The sequence below is a fragment of the Aphelocoma coerulescens genome, chromosome 13, assembly GCF_041296385.1.
Source record: "Aphelocoma coerulescens isolate FSJ_1873_10779 chromosome 13, UR_Acoe_1.0, whole genome shotgun sequence".
Taxonomy (NCBI): Eukaryota; Metazoa; Chordata; class Aves; order Passeriformes; family Corvidae; genus Aphelocoma; species Aphelocoma coerulescens.
In genome coordinates this window covers 1,120,785-1,143,904 of record NC_091027.1, presented here as the reverse complement: position 1 = coordinate 1,143,904, position 23,120 = coordinate 1,120,785, and the positions used below count along the sequence as shown (strand labels likewise).

Here is a 23,120-nt window from a genome sequence, read left to right as displayed (position 1 = left end):
TTGTAGAAGAGACATATTTACTTAATAAATAAATACAAATAACATATGGCAGGTACGAGCATGAAACACACCCTACTGATGTTGTGAGGGAGGCCAAGGTCTGAGACTGGAGCTTTGCCTAGTTCATGGCACACAGCTGAGGGTCATGGCACACACGGGCACATGGCTGAGGGACGTGGCACACACGGGCACACAGCTGAGGGTCATGGCACACACGGGCACATGGCTGAGGGACATGGCACACACGGGCACACAGCTGAGGGTCATGGCACACACGGGCACATGGCTGAGGGTCATGGCACACATGGGCACATGGCTGAGGGACGTGGCACACACGGGCACATGGCTGAGGGTCATGGCACACACGGGCACATGGCTGAGGGACGTGGCACACACGGGCACATGGCTGAGGGTCATGGCACACACGGGCACATGGCTGAGGGACGTGGCACACACGGGCACATGGCTGAGGGTCATGGCACACACGGGCACATGGCTGAGGGACGTGGCACACACGGGCACATGGCTGAGGGTCATGGCACACACGGGCACATGGCTGAGGGACGTGACACACACGGGCACACGGCTGAGGGTCATGGCACACACGGGCACATGGCTGAGGGACGTGACACACACGGGCACACGGCTGAGGGTCATGGCACACATGGGCACACGGCTGAGGGACGTGGCACACACGGGCACACGGCTGAGGGTCATGGCACACACGGGCACACGGCTGAGGGACGTGGCACACACGGGCACACGGCTGAGGGTCGTGGCACACACGGGCACATGGCTGGGGGCAGGGGGACGGAGGGCCCATGGACCTTGAGGGGGTGTCAGGGCTCGTCCCCTCATCTCTGCAAAGCTTCGTGCAGAGCAAAGGGACTCTGCTTTGGCTAGATTTGGCAAAGCCTTGACCTAAAGCTTGGAGCTCTGATGAGCTCTAAGGAGGCAGCAGCAGTTGGGTTTTGGGATTTGGGGTCATCTTGGAGCTTCTGGGCCGGGCCTCAGTCGGCCGAGACGGGCAGCGGCAGGAAGAGGATCGCCTTCTGGCCATAGTGAGTCCGCGGGCCCAGCTTGCTGTTCCCGTTCTTCTTCAGCCCCACAAACCAGTTCTTGTCCGCGTGCATTTTGGAGACGTAGGTGTTGTAATGGTTTTCTTCGAGCCTTTCCAGGAACAGACACTCCTCACCCAGTAACTGCTGAAAGACAGCCCGGGGAAGCACAATGAGCCGGGGCAGTGCCGGGGAGAGGGGGATGTTCCTGCCGTGGCAATCCCAGCTCAGCTCTCCCCGCTAAGATGCCATCCAGACCCACCTCTGAGATTCCCACACCTCAGAGAAGCTCATATTTAAAGTGTGGGGTAAGTGGCCTTGATTTAGTCCCCTGGGCCACTCCTGCAGCAAGGGGCCTGTGACCTGGGAATCTTCATTGGCAGTGACAAATCAGCCCCATGCTCCACAAGCTGCTCCTGGCCCTGGCTCCTGCTCTGCCCTGAGCTGTGTGGTGGCACCTGCAGGCTCAGAGCACTGAACCAGAGTGGTTTGGGCTGGAAAGGACCTTAAAGACCACTGAGCTCCAGCCCCTTGCCATGGTCAGGGACACCTACACCAGGTGGCAGCTGCCGAGGGGCTGCAGAGCAGCTGCTGCTCCAGGTATGAAGCACAATATTTATCAAGTGTCAGATAGGAAATACAATATTTGGCAGAGGCAGGGCAGTAAACAGCATTATTTGGTAATTTATTTATTTCCCCCCAAAATAAAGCCAGATGCAGAGGGGCCGTGCAGCTGCCCGAATCACAAACAGAGCCTAATTATTGCCTGTGGTTTGCATTACTCAGGGCTGTGAGATTTCTGCAGACCTCCAGCCCTCTCCCCGTCCAATCCCATGGGACCCTCCCACTTACCGAGCCGTAGAGCAGCCCGTTGGTGTCCATGGCCAGGTACTGCCCCGACTGGGTGCTCCTGATGTGCACCACCCCCACACTTTCTGCACTCAGCTGCAGCTGAACTGGGAGTAAAAATAAAACAACAACAGTGAAGGGAAAGTAGGAAAAGGGGGGAAAAAGAGCTGCCAGGAAGGCTGGTGGGGTGTTTTGTTCTGAAGCCTGGCTTATAAGGAGTGTATAGGAAGCAGTACAGCGTGTAATAAAAGTGTCTCCTTGTACCCTCTTCTTCAAAGAAACCCCACAGCCATCCTTTAGGAACCAAAGACCAATTTTTCCCTTATTTTACATCAGAGGAAGGGCAGCCTTTTGGTTATGATGCTGGAATGGGACACAGGAGATTGGGGTTTTAATTCTGGCTCTAATTTACGAATTTCTCATGTGGTTTGACAAGACACTTAAGGAGTGACATATGAAGAAGTATTTTGAGAGCTAAGCCAGGGATGGGCAGCCTGCAGATGCCTGCACTGCAAACCCCGGATCCAAAGCATCCCATCCAGCCGTATGCTGCAGCTGGATTTATCCAGTGCATTGTAGATGGAGAATGGGGAAATAGAAAAGGCTGTGGCTGCAGTCACAGTGCCTTGCAAATTCCAGTTCTTCCCAGGGATCATTTCCATCTTGTAGGCAGCTTTTTTCCATAAGATTTGTAACAGCAATATTTAGGTTGGTTTGAATGAAGTATGAACGGATGTCTCCTTCCTTCCTGTTTATATTTAATTTATTTATCCTTATTTAGATGAGGTAAAAGGCAATGTTACCTCTTGGCCTGGCGAAACGCCCGTCTCAGTGAAATCTTTGCTGCAATGGCTCACATTCTTCATTTTTGGCATTTCCTGCTCAGTAAATGATGGTTAATTAGAAAATTGTGTGGGTGCAGGTTTGCAGGAACACTTGGTCCCAGTGCAGGTCTGGTTTAGGCTGGGAATCTGCACTGGGAAAGCCCCAGCCCACCTGCATTCCCTGAGGTGCTGCAGACCCGGGACCTGGTCGAGGAGCAGTCCAGGGGGAAAGGAGGGAAATGGGATGAAACTGATGATACTGTCCTAAAAACTGTCCCTGAGAGAGGGGAGCGAGGGTCCCTCCAGCTGCCCATGGGGATGTTGAGTTTTTTGGCCACAGAGGGAGGGAGAACGGTGGGTCCGGGGAAGGAGCTCGTGCACTAAATTCTTACAGGTTCTGTTCCAGGTCTGTACAGAGATTTCCTCCCATGGATTAATGGAATGAAAGCGGAAAAAGGAGACTTTTTGTAGAAATGAGCATGAGCTTCATCCTGAAGAATCTGCAGTGTCCAGGTAAGTTTTCTTTCCATTCCACGATGCAAGCTTGGAATGCCCACGCAAAGGATGCGGGAAGTGGATCCTGACGAAGGGCTGGACAACAAAGGCTTAGAGAGAGTGACTCCTTCTGCTCTTCTTAGAGATCCTCCCTAATTCTGAGGCCATTTAAGAGAAGAATAAGAATTCTCGGTATTTGTCTGGAGCAAAATGCACATGGGCAGTTTGCAGAGTGCCAGTGCGGCTGGAACGCTGCTGTCCCTGCTGTCTTCCCAATGAACCGTGGGTGTTTCTGTGTCTTGTCCCTCCCTGGGGCTGGCAGGTGCCTGTCCCAGCTGGGTGACAATATCCCAGAGTGCCAGTCATGGTCCGGCCTGCTCCTCTTGCACTCCAGGGAATGATGCTGAGCAGCTCCATCATTTTCCAGGCGCAGGGGCAGGAGCGTGGCAGCCGCTGGTGCTCAGAGCAGGGCACCTTGCACAGGGCTGCTCTGCTGGCATGCAGCCCTTCCAGGAGTTTCCTCTGTAAATATTAGTGCATTCCTATATCCGAGTTTATGAGATCACTTACAGGAGGTTCCTTTCTGGCAGAGCTTTGCAAACACGTGGCCCCAGGCCAGCAGCCAGGGAGGTGTGAGCGTGCCGGGGCGCAGGACCTGCCTGCACTCACTGCCCACAGGCACGGTGCAGCCATGGGGACCACTCCAAGGTGAAGGATTTGCTCTTCCAGAGGGAAAAGGGCTGGGCCGTGTGACAGCATCCGCGCTGTGAGAAAACAGCTTGAGGCTGGGGCACGGGGAGTGGATGCTCCTGTCCTTGGTAGCTCCCCACGGCCCGGGAGAGGCCATCTTCTTCCTGACCTACCCTTCTGACTCCAGCAAAACCTCTGGAAAATGCTGCAGAGACACTGCCTGAGCTCACACCACCTCTCCTCGTGTGTCTGTGAGCCCAGTCCTGTCTTTCAGATCCTTCAGGTCATCATCCTGCCTTTCCCAGGGGTTTGGGGGTTACGTGCCATGTTTATTCCTGGCTGGAGGCTGGAGCCCCACTCTGTGTTTATCCAGCCTCAGGGAGCTCATCCTCATCCATCCCCCAGCACTGCCTCATGCTGGGGAGACAACGTTTGTAATTAAAACTCGCCTCTAAACCACCTGTCATTAAAACAACAATAGCGAGAGGAAAGGTTAAGTTTGGGGGAGAAGCCACATGTGCGTTTGTGGTTTGAAGAAAATAAAAGTGCTTTTCTTAGCACTTTGTAAGGCTGGCTTGGCTCCTCCCAGCCCTTCCTTCTCACCAGATAGGAGCCGGGCAGGTCCCGGTCCCATTCCAGTAAATGTTCAGGATATGGTGCACCCACAGGTTGCTGCCAAGAGCTGAGGGGAAGAGCCCAGCCCTGCTGCCCACGGAGCCCTGCAGGAGCTTTGCTTTGTGGCCTGTCCAGCTCTCCTGGGCATTGGGTTAAAAAATCGTCTGAAGAGTTTTTGGTAATGCAAGAGCCCCAAAATCATAAAATTTCCAATGATTCCTTGTTAGGACAAGTGGTGGCATCTGTGGGAGCAGTTCCTCCCAGGAACAGGTCCCAGCGTCCCACAGGCTGGAGCCACCACAGTCACCAACTGCAGGGGTGGGGACAGGTAAGGGGAGACCCTGGCCAGAGTGACCTGTTCAACGGCTGTGGCACACGGATGACAATGCAAAGACAGCCCAGAGCTCCGTGTGATGCTGTGTGTGGGATGCCAGGCTGCCCTGGGCCCTTCCTGCCAGGGCCAGCTCCCCGTGTGGCCCAGCCCTGCTGTGTCCCCTGTATCTGCCTGCCTGCCAGGAGACGATGCCAGCGTCAGATTTCACACTTGAGATATCTGTTTATATCCTTTATATCTACACTTTGATGGCACACATATATGACACCTCCCCTGCTCTGTGTACGAGCTACAGGTGTGTTTGACCCCTGGGAGCTGTGTTTGACCCCTGGGAGCTGTGTTTGGCCCCTGGGAGCTGTGCTGTCACACAAACCTTGGTCCAGACCCCGTTTTCCCCAGCTCCTCCCTTCCCAGCTGATGGAATCACAGAGCAAGGAGCGTCCCAAGAAGCCCCCGGGCTTTGCTTACTGTGCTCGTCGCTGCGGTCCCTGGTGCCATCCACGGTGCCATCGGGGAGGATGCGCAGGAAGTGGCCCCCGTTGCTGCAGTACAGGAGTTTGGGTTTCTTGTAGTTGCCCGGGGGCAGGTTGAACTTTTCCGTCAGGGCGGTGAAGGTGGTGATTTCCCCCTCGGCCATCCCGCAGCCTCTCCCAGGGCCGGGCTGCAAGAGAGGTGACACAGGGGTGACACCGAGTGCTGGGCACACGCTGCTGCTGCCAGGCTTTAAAGGCAGGCAGGGAGGGAGGGAGGGAGCCGGGGGTCCCGGTGGCCGGGCTGGCTGGGGCAGGTGATTCACAGCGCTGTGACACAGCCCAAGGTGATGCTCCCCCAGCGTGGGAGGTGGCGGGGGGCTGTCTCCTCACCGGGTGGGGCTGGCCAGGAGGGACTCTGTCCTTTTAATTTTATCACAGCGAATTCTGTTTTTGTTCTCCTTTCTATTGACGTACGTGCTAAAATTACACACTCAGAAAACCAGTTTGAAAAACACCCAGTGTCTGATTGGAACCCGCAAGAGGCGGGAAGGGAGCCCAGGTAATAACTCTCTCTCCACTATTATAACGCTCAAACACAATTATGACCAGGAATTGCAACACCCACTGCATGTCAGGTAGTAAATATTGCTCATCTCTTGGCACTCTGCAGCTCACCTGGCCCAAGAACACACAGAGAAAAGGTCAGGACACACGCTGGGTCGGGTGGCAGATGAGCAGGGGCTGAGCAGGAGATTTACCCAGACACTGATCAATAGCACATGAAAAATGGGAATTTTGAGTCCAAGATATGCCATGAATCAACCAGCAGCATCCCGATGCCTAAAGGGCCTCCAGGAGAGCTGGAGAGGGGCTTTGGACAAGGGTCTGGAGTGCCAGGACACAGGGAATGGCTTCCCACTGCCAGAGGGCAGGGATAAATGGGATATTGGGAAAGAATTGTTCCCTGGGAGGGTGGGCAGGCCCTGGCACAGGGTGCCCAGAGCAGCTGTGGCTGCCCCTGGATCCCTGGCAGTGCCCAAGGCCAGGCTGGATGGGGCAGTGGAAGATCATCCTGAAACCTCATTTTGCAGGAGACTGGTCACAGTCCGTATTTAAGCAGATGCTGTGCCAAAACCTGAAGGCATCACCAGTCCAATAAAAGAAAGATGCTGTGGATGTTGGAGGGTGAGAAGTGCCATCACAGAAGTGCCATCGCAGACGTGGCATCAGGAGATGCCACAGGTGGGGGCCAGAGTCCCACGGATATTCCAGGTGCATTCATGTTTTTAGCCTAGAAACTACATTTAAAATCTCCCATGAATTCATTCTGTCTTTCATACACAGAGTTCCATAGTGCTTAGAGAGAAGTGGATTTATGAACAGAAAAAGACATGGCACAGAATAAATCTAGATACAGGAAATTGCTTTAAATGTCATGTATTCCCACAGCTGTATTATGGAAAATATTTTATAGTCACTGTTTATATGTGTTTATAGATTGTAAAAATGTCTCTTTAGCACTGAGTTGTGCTACTGGTGCGTTGGGATGGAGCCAGGGCCACACTGTGGGTTTGCTTTGGGGCTTGGAGGGCCCTGGGAGATACTGAGGGTGGCAACTCTGCAACAGACATACTCACACACATGCACATGTACAGAGAACCTCTAAACATTTGTCTCTAAACCCTTTAGAATTTAAAAAAATCTGCAAATGCAGCTGCAAGAAGGGGAAACCATTCCTGGCAATGGATCCCAGATGCCTGCAGAGGATAAAAACCTCTGGAAGCTGGATTGCTAAAAGCTGAACCCCTGGAGATAAAGCCTGTGTGACTGCTGCTGAAAGCACCCCCAGCCACTGCACCGACTCTGCTTTGTACAGACTTCAGCCCTTGCTCTCAGATGCCCCATTTGACAGAGACTGGGATTTTGGGAAGTGCTTTCTGGAGTGCCAACACAGGCCAGCTCCCACCTATTGCCATGAGGTTGGAGATGCTGCCTCAGAAGCTCTGTGGCTCCTGGTGGTTTCCAAAGCAGGAGATGGACCTGCCAAATACAGACTCAAAATCTTTTTTTAACACCATGGTCAGGTGAAATTAAGTATTTCTTAGAGTGTCTGGTCCCTAAATTAACTTTCCTCCCAAGACATCATACTTTTCATGCAGCAGTTCAGTTTTCCTTGCTAGCTGCCTTCTCTGAAGGAAAGCCCCCAAGTCCGCAGGGACTCTGTGCCCCCAAGGCACACGGGGCTCTGTCCTCCACTGAGCTTTCATCAAGACTGGCAGCACTGGGTAATGTCCTAGAACCAAAGCTTTTCTTGAACCTTTACGTGAGGGTGAAAGGCACTCAGAAGTCTCCTGGGTTGATGATGGATGGTATTGAGAAGCAAATATCCCAGATCCAAGAGATCTGATCAGGATCTCAGCAAACTCTGCAGCCAGCAGGGGTGAAGAGCAGGCTGGGGGCTCCCCACAGTCACCACAGGGTCTGAGGGCATCTCCAGACAGCTTAACCAGAGCAGCTCAACTGGAAATGGCTTCTTCATCATCACTTATTTCCTCTAAGATTATTTTTGCTATTTTTAGGAAGACTCCAGTGCTCGCCAGCTGCCCTGACTGCCCCAGCAAAGCTCAATGAACACTTTTCCACTCCTGTTGCCTCCCCATGCTAAATACTATCGCTGTTCTCAGACTTTATGGCCATGGAGTTGTTCCTCTACAAACACCACCACTCATGGCCCTACCATTACACTTTTGGCAGGAACACATTAGGTTTTTATGGGAATTAAAAAGCACGAGTGAGAGAGAGAACCTGAACCAAAGACAACATAAAGGGCCTTATTTCTTTGGGTAGAAGCCCAACAATGCTATTAAATAGCTCAAAGCAGAACGGAAAGCTCTCTCAAATATGCAAAGCTGAGAGACACCACACTCCAGCAGTTACTTGGCGCTCCATGGAGAAAGGAAAATATTCCAAGAGGAGATTGCTGAAAGAGGGGAACGGCTGCTGCCGAGCGCTGACCCCGCCGGTGGCACTAGGACAATGAGTTGGAGCTGAGTTGGGGTCTGTTTGTCCAAGAGCAGCTGTGTTTGTGGCTGCTCTTTCCTCCAGCCCTGTGTAACAGCTTTGCTGTGCTGCCTGAGAGAAAACCCCACTGAGGATGAATCCCTGGGAGCTGCGCCCAGGGCACCTGCTCCAGGACAGCCCCAGCTCTGTCTGCGGTGTGGGGAGCTGAGGGCACCCAGCTCTTTCTCCTGGATGGAGATGCCAGCACCCCAAAGGATCAAAAATAATTTCTGAAGGTAAAAAAAGACTTAGGAAGTGAGTTAAACCTGAATGTTCATTGATCCAGGTCCTGCTGAGCCGTGGTGGCTGCGCTGTGCTGGCTCCCTACAGCTCCGAAGCAGAGGAGCCCGGCGCGGGGCTGGAATAGCTGTGAAATTCTGAGAAGTTTGGGGTTGGTTCCAAACTTTATCAGTGGCCAGACCAGTGGCTTTGATGTGAAATCCCAAACTCTGCAAGCATCTGACTCTGAGCATCGAGGGCTGGTCGTGCTGCCAATATCAGGCATGTGAGCTCTGAAATAACAGCACATGCTGGGAGCCATGGAAGGAGTGGGGACCTTTTCTCTCTGTTTTAGAGCTGATTCAGACTTCACTACACAGCACTTGTTTGCATGACAGAGGTGGTGTTGATGGGAATGTGGGGGATTCCTAATGGTCCAAAAGGTTTTTGCATGTCAGAATTGCCAGGAACTTCTGTGTTTTGTTTTTATTTTTTTATGGCTCCTGTGGCACAAATTTAGTGGCCAGCAAAGACTCAACCCAGAGGCAGCCAGCTAAGGTGAGCCTTTTTTCCTTAGGTACAAAATCCCTGGCTACTACATGGAGGAAAGCCGAAGTATCTCAGCTACTGGGTTAAAACTAGATTGGATTGATTCAAATACATCAAAATTGTCCTTGGCTTTGGACACAGTCCTTTATGTAGGCTTGGAAAGAAATGTTCTGCATGGCCTCTGAGTGTCCACGGTGATAAAAAATGCAGTTAATCACAATTGTCATTTAGATGATCAGCTAAAGATCACACAGAGAACTCCAGAGAGATGAGAAGCTGTTAAACCCAGGAGTCTCCTGGGGTTTTGTCCAACTTCAGTTAATGAGATCAGTGTCTCCTGAACCTGGCTCCGGTGAGTTCAGTGGAAACACTCCAGTTGGTTTCACTTTGGAAAGTGTTATTTTCTCCATTAAAGCAGAAATGCTGTTTCTTCCAGGACGTGTGACTCAGCTGGGATCAGACAGCATCACCTCCTGGTGGGCTCCTTTCCCACTCCCACTGCTGACTGCAGTCACCTGAACGGAACAGTCACTTCCCAGGCAGCTCAGATGCTCCATATAGGAATGGAAAGCATTTACAACAGGTAGAATATTTTTAAGGAATTGAGGCTCTGAATTGCCTTTCTGGGGATTCCTGTGGGCTTTGGAGTGATCTGAGAACTACCTGGGATAAACATCTCTCAGATAAACAGGGCTTTTATTCATCATAAGTTTTAGAGAACCATTGTGTGGGATGGATTTCCTCATCCAGGAAAGGATTAGAGACCAGGCAGAGGTTTCCTCATGCTCTGGCTGCTGCAGGATCAGCTCGGTGGGTCTGTGGTTATCATCAGCATGGGCAGCCTGCAAGGGCTGCCTCCCCTCCCGGGGGCTGGCAGTGCAAGGCACAGCTTGAATTCCTTGGACTGTACATCCTCTTAGAGGGACTTAATAAATGATTAGGCAAAGCATATGATAAATATGCAATAGATCGTTCTCTGAGTATCAGTGGAATGCATTGACTCATTTCTAGTCTTGTTTATGGCCAGGTGATTTTATCTCCAGCGATGTGATTAACTGCTTAATGAAATACTTATCAGCCAGGTTGTACCCTTTGCAAGTGGAATATGTTGTATGAAGTGTGACCAAAAGCATAGAAATCAATTTAACTAATGCCTGCTGTCATCATCTCCTGCTCTCCACCAGCAAACAGCCATTCCACTCAGTCACGCTGGATTTGTAGCAGGTAAAACAGAGGGGGTGTAAAGCTGAAACTTTCAGCAGTTTCCTGAGTGGGTGTCACTAATGGCCGATGACAAACACAGCAGCAGCACGGGAGGGACGGGGTTAACCCATCCCAGCCCTGCGCCCTCAGGGATGCCCAACGGGAAGCTCCGTCCCTTCTCCGGAGCCAGGTATGGCTTCTTCAGAGCTCTGAGCCCGGGGCAGCCCCGCTGCTGCTTCTCCCTGGAACAGCCAGTGCAACATCCACCGAACTGGTGGTGTCCGCGGGGAGGCAGGAAACCAGGAGATTCTTCACTTTCTAATTCCCTTCCCGCCTCTCCCACCTCCCACCCACGGCCCTTTGCCATCCGGTGATTAACTTAATTGCAGTTCCAGCTCCAGGAGTCAATCCAGCCCAGAGCAGAAGCTTTGCCAGGAAGGTCTTGCCCCTGTGTCCTGTCTGGGTTCGGACCAAGAGCCGGGACACGAACACGAGCAGCACTGGCTGCACACAGTTCCCACAGATTTGTGCCTCACGTCCCGGATTTGAGCCCTGTCTCCCAGAGCAAGCCGGGTGCGTGGGACCTGCTGGATGGGGAGAACAGCCTGGACAGAGAATCACCAAAGCTCAGTCCCTCCAGCCGAGGATGGGCTGCGGGATGCGCTGCTCCCAGGGGACACCTCTGGGCTTTGCAGCAGAGGCAACGCAAACACCCCGGGCTTCCCCTTCTCTGCCGGGTGCAGCGGGTCCTGTCGGCCCTTCCCAGGTGCCCCTTCCCTCTCCCAGGCTCGTGCCGAGACCAGTGCAAAGCATCGCTCCTGCTCCTGCGCTTTGCTGCCTTGCTCCAGCATGTGGGGCTGGCTGGGAGCAGCCTCTGTCGCGCCACGAGTGACACCAGTCTCATCCCTGTCACCCGAGGAGGGGGCTCCGTGCTGCCGAGGCTGCTGAAGACTCAGGGCCGATGCGCCAGGCACCGGTACCTTGTTTTGGGTTTGCCACCTCGGTTATGGGCAGGGCTGTGGGCACCTCTCCTCCCCGGCTCTGCCCATGCTTGGCTTCCCAGGGAAAGGCATCTGGAGGGAGTGGAAACCACTGATAAGGTGTTGGCTGAAGTGTTCTGTGATGATGTGGGAAACCCCTGGGGGCACTCCGTGTGCCCCTTGGCTCCTGCTCGGCAGCCCCAGACTGGGGGGCCCTGCAGTGGGGTCCCATCCCTCCCTGCCCAGGACCCGCTGCCCAGTTCCTGCAGCAGGAGGTGCAGCTGGTGACACTTCAGCCGGCTCTGCAGTGTCCCCACCCCCCAGCCAGCCACCCCCGGCATCCGTGCAGGACACTGGGCACAGAGTCAGACCACAGAGCCCCGGCTGTGGCTGTCTGGGCTGGCGCTGCAGGTGTGGCTGCCCCACACACCCACAGACAGATGGACAGACGGACGGATGACGCCAAATGACAAACTCCAGCCCTAGAAATTCTCTCCATGCTGTTAATACAAGGGGTGATCTGGCTCTCCTGTCACACCATGTCCCCTCTGAGCCCTCCAGTCCCACCCCGAGCCAATCCTGTGCTGAGGCCCCGTCCAGGTACGTGCCTGTCACTCAGTGTCCTGCTCACCCTCCGCCAGCCGCCAGCCCTCGCCACCCCCTCAGCGCTCAGACGGGTCCGACATCTCCGGGGCTGGGATTGGGAGCGAGAAGCAGGAATGCTCTCGTGGTGTCGGGCAGCGCTTCCTGCAGCTGGCCCTCTGAAGAGTGGCCAAGCCCAGCCGAGGGTTGGCTCCAGCTTCAAAACTGGGGTTGGAGTTTGGGTTCAGCCTTTATTCCCTGTCCTTCCCCAGAGAAGCAGAGGATGCTGGAATCACAGGTTTCATCTCCAGGCCAAGTGAAACCCCACATCCATCCTGGTGGTTAACCATCAGCAGACATATCATCGCTCAGAAATCCAACTTCCTCCAGCACAGCCTCGGTCTGGGCTGTTCCAAGGAAAATCACTTGGTTTCTGGGTTCACCATAAGCTCAGCAGTGATTTCCTAAGGAATTGTGCAGGGAGTTGATGGTGTTCGTCCTGCAGTGTTTGTGTAAGGGCTGCACAGCTGCTCTTTTTAACATCTAAGTAAGAGTGGCTGGGAGAATCCTGTTCTTAATTCTGTTGCTCAAAGTCTTATTTTAAATTCAGTCTCTAGTACCCCTGGATGCCAACTCCTGTTTTTTTCCTCCAGGCTGCTTGAGTAAGGAGCTTAGGCTGTTGCTCATTAACAGTGCGATAAAAGCTTGAGTTAATAATGGCTATTACCAGGAAAATCCTCCAATAAATAATAATTTTCTTATCTGCATGACTTTGGGACTGGAGAAAATGCCTTCCAGTGGAAAGCTGCAGCACGTAGGAGTGTGCAAAGGAGTGTTTCAGATGAAAGATCGGAGCAAGGCAAGCTCAGAGCTGAATCTTGTTAAGTGCAGATGAGTAGGTCAGCAAGAAAACTGGAATCAGTGTGGCTAAGTAGTCACTGGAGTAAACTACGGAGAGCAGCTGTGCATCTCCACCTCCTGTGGTCTGTAGAGCCAGACAGGTCACTGCTTTGGGCTGTGTTCTTCAGGCAAAAACTGGGGAATTCTCAGTTGTGGCAGTGGGTGGCTCTGGAGGCCATGGACACCGAGCTCTGTTTGTCACCCTCAGCTCTGGCCTGGGAAGGAGCGTGAGTCACTCACCGGGACCTGCCAGACGCCGTGGAAGGTACAGCCCTAACTCTGGTCCTGCTGTCCCAGACAGGGACACAACGAGACACCTGTCTCCCTGCAGAGCTGGGCACCTGTTTGGTCCTTGCTGTGACACGTGTGACCACAGGCTGTGACAGCAGCAGGAGCAGGCGGTGCTGCTCCAAGGAAAACAGAGCCCTGCCTTGGATTTCCATTACAGAACCCTCAGAGGGAAGGGGATGTTTTTTGGAAGCTCTTCTGCCCCTTCTCACCTCTGTAAACAACAAAGCACCACAAAGGGCACGGTGCAGGACAGAAGGCTGCAATTTTAACAACCTGCTGAACCTCAGCCCCAAGCTGACACCCACACTGGCTATTTCCAGCTCTGGAGTGGGCAGTTCAGAGACACCGCGGTGTTTGTTGTGTCCGGTGTTTCCACAGCTGCTTCAGGGAAAAGCTGTGGGGCCAGGCTGACCCACAGGGATGCGGACAAGGATCATGGAATCACAGGATGGTTTGGGTTAGAAGGGCCTTTAAAGCTCATCCAGTCTCACCCCTGCCATGGCAGGAGCACCTTCCACTGTCCTAGGCTGCTCCAAGCCCCAATGTCCAGCCTGGCCCTGGGCACTGCCAGGGATCCAGGGGCAGCCACAGCTGCTCTGCTGTGATGCTTGTGATGATTGAGACAGAAAGATGCCCTGGACTGTCTAGCTGGAAAAAAAACCCAAACTAAACCAAGCCCTTTGGGACAAACAGGCAGAGCCTGAGGATCAGCAGTTGCTGTGCCCCCTGCCTGGCTGGGTGTGCCACACCCAGAACCCCAATGGGTTTTTACTTTCTCCTCACTCTTGAGCTGCACGTTCAGCCCTGCACTGGGATCCCCAGGGAGTCAGTGAGCATCCCCTGTGCTTTGTGGAGGATCACATCCACACCAGGGTAGGTGTGAGCTCCAAGATCCCCATTTGCAGTCTGGCAGCCAGTGACTCTTCCCATCAGTCAGAAGCTTTTGTGAACACCTGGCAGCAATGGGAATACTAAGGAAAGGGAAGGGAGGGTGTTTTATTTGTTGTTAAATACTTGCATTTTATGTCCAAGATTTGACCTTCGATAGAGAATCAAGTACCAAGAGAGATGGAAATTCCAGTGAAAAAATACACATTTGGGTACTCTTGTGTACAATACCCACATGTCCTGTGGGTCTGTGCAGCTGTCGGAGCAGTAACGATGGATATCTCTGGGAAAAACAAGGAACCTCTCTGGGGAACACATGACTGGAGCGGGGGAAAGAAGGGCAGCCTTGGGGTCTGCGAGTCATGGATACAGGAATGGCCCTGTGCCAGGTCTGGGGGGTGTGGAAATGCATGGAGGGCGACAGGGCTGTCCTTGTCCTGCTTGGATGGCACAGGGATGCAGGAGGTCCCTGTGCCCGCAGCGACTGTCCCTGGCAGCGCGTGCCAGGGAGAGGGGCAGGGAGCAGATGGGTTGTCTGGCACTGAGCTCCCGTGATCAGCATCATTTCCAGGGGGTTTATGGCGTGCAGAGAGTGTTGGGATAAGCAGACAGCTCGGATCTGGAGTTCATCCTGGGATGCACAGAGTGGGATTTGTCACGGTAAAGATCTCCCCCTCCTGTCTGCCCTGGAGCGAAGATGAGAGCAGAGAAGGGAAACCACTCCTCAGGCTCCTGCTCTTGTTCCGTGGCCTGAGGACGGGGCAAACAGGCTCGGTGTGCAGTTGGGGGCCCCCTGAGCAGGTGGGGGTGACCGTGCCCCAAGGTGGCCATGCAGGCTGGGGGAGCTGCCTGCCTGACCCCCTGGGCTGGGAATGCCCTGTGGGACCAGCATCCATCAGAGTGGGCAACCGTGCCCCTCACAGGGTCACTGCCAGGCTGGCTCCGCCTTGGAGGGCTGTAACAGCTGTGTGGATGTGGCACCTGGGGACAGGGGCTAGCGGTGGCCCTGGCAGCACTGAGGGAATGGTTGGACTCGATGGTCTTAGAGGGGTTTTCTAAACTAAACAGCTCTTGGGTTCTGTGATTCTGCAGAAATAGGGTCCTTGCACAGGTGAGAGCTGGCAAGGCTGGTCTGCAGGTGAGACAGGCAGATTTACCAGCCCCAGAGCTGTGGGAAGGAAAGAGCCAAGATCAAGGCTGAGACCCAGATCTAAATTAAGAGCCAGGAGCAAGGACAGACTTTGTGAGCACAGTGGGCCGTGAGTCATGGATGAACTGTGTGTCCAGACTGCTGTGGGCAGTGGGCAAATCCTTGGCAGGATGGCTCAGGGCAGACACCACCACTCCCAAAAGGAGTCTGAAGGGGACAAAAGGGTTTTAGATGCCATGCCGTGAGTCAGTGGTACCTGGGCACAGAAGCCAGCCTGGTTCCCACACCCTGTGAAACCCCTCTCTGCCCTGTCCTCAGGGACAGCTGCCAGGCTTTGATGCCACAGGCATGGGAAGCTGCCTGTGGGATCTCAGCTTGGTCCTTTCCCCAGCAGCCTCCTCTGTCCGGAGCTTTCCCTGGGCAAAGGGAGGAGGTTGGGGGGTTGGGAAGCACAAACAGAAGGGGAAGGGGGTTCTTCTGAGCTCAGTCAAAAGGGGTTTTCTGAGCTCAATTCTGAGTTAAGGCCCAGGAGAATGGGGTTTGTTACCTCACTAAAACTGAGGTTAGGCTTTCAGCCGGACCACGGGTGTGTGTTATGCTGCTGTGCTGGGGTTAAGAGAGCTTTATTTAGCACTGGCTGTGTATTGGCTGTTCTTGAACGGAATTCCTAAATATTAACCCTGGCACTGTGAGGGTCTGTCTCAGCTGTTCTCTGCCACCTTCAGCAGATGAAAATGAAGCATTTTTGTTATTCAAGGTTTTAGAGAGAAAAGCAGGACCTGTGGCAGCCAGAGTTTTGTCACTGCAGATGCCAGGTGCAGACTGCCTCTGCCTCCTCAGGCCTGGAGGCCAGAGCTGCCTCAAACCCCAGCATGAGGCACAAGTCCCCATGCCTTGGTGGGCAGCGCTACCTGCCCTGTTAAGCACCAACAGATTTTAGGGGATATAAAACCTGCAAGTCACTGACTGCTGCTGCAGCTGCTCTGCATGGCCCCAGCCTCTACTTTGGTTCTCCAACAGCTTTAAACCAACAGATACTGATGCTGGAAACAAGGGAAGAAACAGGAAGTGACCGAGTCAGGCACCTCTCAGAACCAGAGGGGGAGAGGGAGGATTGCTGCATCCACAGCAGAGACCATGACAAAGCCATCATATCCCTCGCTGAACTGGTTTTCAACAAATTCTTCTGCAAAGGGATTTCTATTGTGAGGTTTCTATTTGAAAGACAGACCCAGCCAGGCCTCCAGCCCCCACGATAATCCCCAACAGCTCTGCACTGCCAGACAATGTACACAGGATTCCTAAAAATGCCCCAGCCATGAGTCAGTGCCCACTGTGCCCAGGAGGGAGAAGTGCTGGTACCCAGGGGCAGCCTGGGAGGTCAGGGCAGCCTTTACCTCCCTGGAATATACATTTTTTTTCCAGAGAATATTTCCTGAAAGGGTTTGGAAGATGCAGTGCAAGTGCTAACGTGTTTTGAGGCAGTGATGAAGGGGCAAAACAGAATGGAGATGGAGTAAGCAAGGAAGGCTGAAAGAGAAATGGGGGCTAAAGGTGAGGAGTCTGGAAAAGAAGTGGAGTCACAAAGAAGGCTGGGGAGGAAAAAAAGTAAAGGCTGAGGAGTGCAAGAGAAAAAAAAATGGTTGATCAGAAATAAAAACAAGGACAGAAAAAATAGAGGCTGCAAAAGGGTAGAGGGCCAAGAAAGGGTGAAGGGGGAAAGAAATGCAGAGGCTGAAAGGGGCAGGAGGCCAAAATAAAGTGGGAGGCCAAAGGAAAAGCAGAGAGCAAGAAAAAGTGGAGAGTCAAAAGGGGTGGGAGGCTGAAGAGGCACACAAGATGTACGGGAAGGGCTGCCCAAAGAGGGGTCTAAAGTTTAATGGGTTCCTCAGGCAGGACAGGGCTCAGTGGTGATAAGGCAGCACAATGTCCAATTGTTCTCCCTGCACACCGGGTCAGCCCAGCTTCCTCTGTGCCTGGGATTTGCAGGAACACACACTTTGGATTTGGGCCGGACAGAGGTCGGGTCTGCCGAGGTCTCCAGCCAGACCCAGAGCTCTTCAAGCCCTTTGGATAAACTTTCCTTCCCAGCTCCACCCCAGCCCAGGGGATGAACTTTTCCTCCCAAGCTCCCTGAATGACTTTGGCCTTCCTCCCACTGCTGAGACCTTGATCTTCCTCCCAGCTGAGGCAGCTCATCGTGCAGCTGGCTCTGGCTCCCTACCCTTATTCCCGACCAGCTGAGCCGAAGCCCGGCAGCGCCCGGGACCCCCGGCACGGCGGGGACAGGGACAGGGACCTGCTGCTATCAAGGGGGACAGGGACAGGGACAGGGACAGGGACAGGGACAGGGACAGGGACAGGGACAGGGACAGGAACAGGGACACGGAGCTGTTGCTGCTCCATCAGGGTTTTCCCCTTTGCTGAACGGCCCGAAGGAGCCAAGAGGCTGCAGGTGCTGGCAAAGGAAGGGGGCAGTGGGGCCGTGTGGCCCTGGGGCCGTGCGGTGTCTCAGCCTGACACCTGCACCCCCAGCCAGGAAGATTTGAGCCTGCAGCAATTTGTCCTTGTGTTTGGCATCTTTATTTTGGCTGAGAGAGCAGCTCACAGCTCAGAGCATGGTGGTGATGAGGCGTTTGGGCTGTCGAGTCCATCAGGATAATCCCCGTGGTGATATTTCAGTCATAAATCATGGAATCATCACAGAATGGTTTGGGTGGGAAGGGACCTTAAAGCTCATCCAGTGCCCCCCCCCACCATAGGCAGGGACACCTTCCACTGTCCCAGGCTGCTCCAAGCTCTGTCCAACCTGGCCTTGGACACTGCCAGGGATGGGGCATTCCTAATCCTGCCCAGAGAAGCTGTGGCTTCCCCAAACTGTTCTATGGTTCTGTGATTTATTTATTTTGCATCAAAACGGAACCATTTATAGTGCTGTGTCACTGCAACGATTTTCCTTTCTGTTTGCTGGGTTTTGTTTGTTTGGTTTGTTTTTATTTAATGGCCCAAATATTGTGTTTTGCCATTTTAAATGTTTGGGGTTTTATGTATTTCAGTTCAAATTCTGATCTGGGCTTCGGCTTCTGCCCAGAGCTCCAGGTGAATTTGCAGTAATTTGGAGATTGCCATTTGGAATGATGCCATCATCACTGAGCCACTCCTCTCTCCCAGGGTCTGGGGGCACCTGCAGGGTTTCATGGGGGGTTTGTCCCAACTGAGGGGAGCAGCACCCTGCCACCCTAAAGCTGTCCCTGCAGAAGGGACCTGCTGCCTCACCACATCCCAGCTGGACCCTGCGCTTCGGAACCTCCCTCTGCCCCCTCTCTCTGAGCATCCCCTGGGGATCTGTGGGGGTGGCAGAGCATCCCACAGGGATCCCAGAGCACCCCGTGGGGATCCTCGGGGCTGGCAGAGCATCCCATGGGGAACCCAGAGCACCCCGTGGGGATCTGTGGAGGTGGCAGAGCATCCCCTGGGTGTCTGTGGAGCATCTACGAGCATCCCGAGGGGATCCCAGAACCTCCAGTGGGAATCCGTGCCGTGGGGCATGTGTGAGCATCCCGAGAGTCTCCGTGGGGCTGTCAGGGCACCCCGTGGGGCTCAGCCCCGCGCCCGCCTCGCCCCGGGTGCGGGTCCCGCTGCCTCCCCCCCCGCCCCGCACCTACCGGCGGCTGCGCGGCGCTCCCGGCTGCGGCTCCCGAGTGCGCGCGGGGAGAACCGGGGTGGAACAGAGCGATCGGGGATGGTGAGGATGAGGAGGAGCTGCCTCGGGGCGGGGGAGCGGCGGGAGGATGCGGGGGGGGAAAAGGGGGAGGCTGATCGCATCCACCCCCACAGCGGGGCCGGGCACCTGCCCGCCCTGCCCGACCCCCGGGCAGCGCAGTGGGCAGCGGCTGGGGCTGAGCCCCCCGGCAGCAGGAGCGGACAAAAACCCCCCAGGAGCCGGAGCAGCAGCGGCCTTCCTGTCCCTCGCGTTTCCCTTCCCTGCGGCACAGGACATTCCTGCGGCGCCGGGTGCCTCAGGACCCTCCGGGAAGGCGATGACCTCCCTCATCCCAGCCATGCCCGAATGCCCCGGCCAGCGGGGACGGGTCCCTGCCCTCCCCACGGGGGTCCCTGCCCTCCCCAGGGGCACTGCCGAGAAGGGACCGGGGCAGGGGCAGCCACAGGGCTATGCCGGGCACGGCTGCGTTCCCGCTGGGCCTTAAAAGCCCAAGTGCTCCGGGAGCGCTGTCGGCCGGATAAAATGCAGCTCCGTGTCCCCAGGGATGGGCGCTGGAGCCTGGTGGCGGTGCTGGCTCTGCCGCAGGGGCTGTGCCGGGTCACTGCCCTTGCTGGGGGCCAGGGGTGGGCTCGGGGCTCACGGGGTGCCTGGGGTGGGCTCGTGGGGTGCCTGGGGTGGGCTCGGGGCTCACAGGGTGGCTGGGGTGGGCTCGGGGCTCACGGGTTGCCTGGGGTGGGCTCGTGGGGTGCCTGGGGTGGGCTCGGGGCTCACGGGGTGCCTGGGGTGGGCTCGTGGGGTGCCTGGGGTGGGCTCGGGGCTCACGGGGTGCCAGGGGTGGGAGCAGGTTGGGGCACGGCTGTGTGGGGTGCGAGGCCGCGGTCGCTGCCGCAGCACTAATGAAGCTCTAATGAAGCACTAATGGAGCACTGACGGAGCCCGAGCGATGATTTCAGCGCTTGGCCGGGCTCCACGAGCCCTTTGATGTGGTGATGTTTAGGCTGCGTTATCTAAGGCTCGCTCGGAATAGGCTTTTAGTCCCGGCTCACGTGGAGCCAGTGTGTTTGGACAGGCATTCCGGGCTGGAAATGCCCGGAGCCCAGACGTTTAGATAAAACATTCCCGAGTTGACTGGGGTTACCAGCGCCTGCTTGGGGGCGGCTCCTAACGCTCCCCACAGCGCAGGTGGACTCGGAGCTTTCCGGCCATATCAATATTGCTTGTCTTTTTTTAAAATTTTCTTTATTTTTAATAATCCCGCCCAAGATTTCCTCTTGCTTTTTCAGAAAACAACAAAAAAATAGATATGGCCAAACATTCCTGAATCTAACAGAAGAGCAGGCCTGGCTTTGCCTCAGGCTCTCCTGGATGGAAGGCACGGGGGTTGTGAGGATGTGGGGAGGATTAGGAAATGCTGCTCCGTTTTCTCACTCAAGGGAACACTCCCTTGTTTCGGAGCTGCAGTGGGCTGCCCCCTCCCTGCACCCCAGCCCGCCCCACTTGCCCGGCTGCCCTTGCCCCCGTCTGTGGTTGGCACACAGCAGCCCTGGTGCGGTGCTTTGCAGACGGTGTCCTGCCAAATTTGTGTCCTTTCTGCCTGTCCCGAGGGGTGGTGGCTCCGGGATGGAGCCAAGAGCCGGAGCGACGCAGACACAGAGCAAACATGGACTTGGGCAGCGGGATCTGCACCGGGCACGGGGGAGGGGAGGCTTGGCCAAAACCCAGACACCGACTGTGCTGCAGTGGTCCCGGGCCCTGCACCGAGAGCTGGAGGGATGGGGGACACTGCAGGGATGGGGGCACTGTGGGGATGGGGGCACTGCCGTGGCAGCAGCTCTGCCTCCCCCCTGCCCTCCCTAGGCCAGCCCTGTCTGGGCAGCCCTGGCAGCACCTGCAGCAGGGGCCTGTGGTATTTCCCAGGATCTCGGGATGAATTTGATGGTTGGCTGCTGCTCCTGTTCCTCTCCTGCTCCTGCTCCTGCCTCAGCCTGTGATAAGGAATCTCCTCACCTCAGTGCCTCGAGCGCCCAGCAGTGCCCTGGCTCTGAGTGCCGTCAATAACAGACACTTCCCGGGCTTGTTTGGAAGCACAGTGAGTAATTAACCACGGAGCCCCGAGGAAGCTGCAGGTGCTTCCCTGCCTGGCCCCACGCACACAGGCAGTGCCCGTGAGGGCAGCTGAGTCCCAGCCCCACTGCCCTGGTGGCTCCTCATCCCCCCAAACCACGGTCCCACAGCAGAGACGACTGAAGCAAAACTTCCTGCACGTTTAAAGGGAGACCCACGAGATCCCCCAGTCCTGGGCTTTGGTTCCATCCCTCCAGAGGTGGCATTCCTGGGAGGACTCAGCGGGCACCGCTCAGCCCAGACGAGCTGGGAACAGCACCAAAGTGGAGATCCCCTCCTGCCTCCTGCCAGCTCCCTGCCCCAGAGCCGGGGCAGGGGAAAAGGAAACCCCAGTTGTTCCTCAGCACCACACATGTGGACGAGCTGGTGAGCTTGGCCAGGAGTTCAGGAAACAGGAACGTGCTGCAAACCCTTTGGGAAAGGACTGCAAAGCCCCCGGGAATCTGTGACGCTGTGCCAGGGTGGGAAGTGCAGGATGCCGGAAAAGGCACTCACCTGAGGAGGGTCGAGGTGTGCGGGGCTGGGCGCTGGCGCCGCTGACCTGCCCGGAGGTGGGCAGGGATGTGCTGGGGTCACCCTGGCCCTCGCTCCACCCCTCGGAGCCACAGGACCACACCCACGCCCCTCGCAGCACGCCCGGGTGCCCCAGAGCCAGGCAGGGTCCCGCAGCTGGGCACCGGCACCGGGAATGAGCCGGGTCCCGGGACGGGCAGCGGAGCGGCCCCGGGCGGGCAGTGCCGGCCGCGGCTCTGCACCCGCACCGATCGGGGAAGTACGGATGGATAATCCTTCGCCTTGCTATTTTTTTCCTCTCATGTGATCTTGTTTTTGGACGGCTATTTTGGGGCTGGACTCCAGCCCAGGTGAAAGACAAGGATTGAATCCAGCCTCCCCCTTTCCCGGAGGCCCTCCCGGGACCTCTGCCTGCCCGCCCGCGGGACGGGGACAAACCCTGCCACCGGCCCCCATCCCTGCCCACTTCCAGCCCTGTCCCTCTCCTGCTGCAGAGCCCTTTCTGTCCCTGCCTGCCCTGTGCAACCGATGCAGGGCTGGTGGAAGCCGGCTGTGGCGAGCACATCGGGCCCGGCCGTCCCTGCATCCCACGGCCACCCCTCCCTGCGTCCCCAGGGCTGTGGCTGGCACGGGCACGGCTGCAGAGCCGGAGTCTCCCAGCACCATTTGCCTCTTCGTGCCCGTTTCCCCCCCCCCAGACCAGCCTGGCAGGAAGCTGGCGGGAGATAAATACATTAAAAATATGCTCGGAGCGTGCAGCAGCCTTGGAGTGAACCGCGGCGAGCCCCGGCCCGGCGCGATGCCATCGTCCCCTGCAGCCACCAGGGCCGGGAGGAGAGGGACAGGCGGGGACAGGCGGGGACAGGGGGGGACAGGGCAGGAGAGGGACAGGCGGGACAGGGGAGCCGGGGGGCTCTGGGGGCCCCTCCACTCCATGTGCAGGAGTCCAGGTCCTGTGCTGCATCCTGCCCATGCCTGCCCCGGGGGCTCCTCTGAGGACATCCTTGGGGACATCTTGGTGCCACATGCTCTGTGGGCTGAGTATTTTTATCCCATTTATGTCTTTCGAGCCTCTGAATGAAAGCTGAAGGGAGCCAGTGGGGCACTGGGGAAGGGCAACCTGGCTCTGTGGCTCAGAGGATGCAGATGTGGGGCAGAACAGGGATGTCAGGGGTGTGACACTGTGTGGCTGTCCCCACGTGCAAGTATCACATCGTGCCCTTTCACGGGGGGTGGTGGGAGGAGTGGGTGCTGTCACGGCTTGTTTGGCTGCTAAATTGTGTCTTTGCATGACTAAAACTCGTTAAAGGTCCCTGTGATGAGTCTCAGAGGAACCCGAATTTCCCTCAGCCCAGTCTCCCCAGTTCAGCTCTGGGAGAAGCTGGTTTGGCACTGACTGCACCGGGGGCAGGTGGCACGTGGCAGCGGGGGACAGGTGAAGGACAGGACACACCACATGAGACTTCAGACAGAGGTGGGTGTGATCTGGTTTACAGAGAAATGGGTCATTCCAGAGGTGTGCTACAGATGTGAAAAATTTGGGTCCAAAAATTAGAGGTTACTTTTTTTCCCCAGCCTATTTCCCAGTCTTTATTATTA

At 55.8% G+C, this 23,120-nt stretch overlaps 2 protein-coding genes across 3 annotated transcripts; both read right to left on the bottom strand.

The window, feature by feature from the left end:
• On the bottom strand, positions 1–21,890 carry FGF1 (fibroblast growth factor 1). Of its 2 annotated transcripts, none has more exons than XM_069028675.1 (4): positions 21,504–21,890; positions 5,334–5,526; positions 1,911–2,014; positions 1–1,202 (listed from the first exon to the last, which is right to left on the bottom strand). In XM_069028675.1, the coding sequence occupies exons 2-4, from the start codon at positions 5,500–5,502 to the stop codon at positions 1,011–1,013; spliced, it is 465 nt and encodes a 154-aa protein (XP_068884776.1). In that variant the 5' UTR covers positions 5,503–5,526; positions 21,504–21,890; the 3' UTR covers positions 1–1,010. The 2 variants fall into 2 exon arrangements, with proteins under 2 accessions (XP_068884776.1, XP_068884775.1); XM_069028674.1 differs by having other exon boundaries at positions 1–1,205; positions 21,504–21,862.
• LOC138118345 (keratin-associated protein 10-2-like) lies at positions 124–858 on the bottom strand. The gene has a single exon (XM_069029284.1). The coding sequence runs from the start codon at positions 856–858 to the stop codon at positions 124–126; it is 735 nt and encodes a 244-aa protein (XP_068885385.1).
• Positions 21,891–23,120: the final 1,230 nt, after the last annotated feature.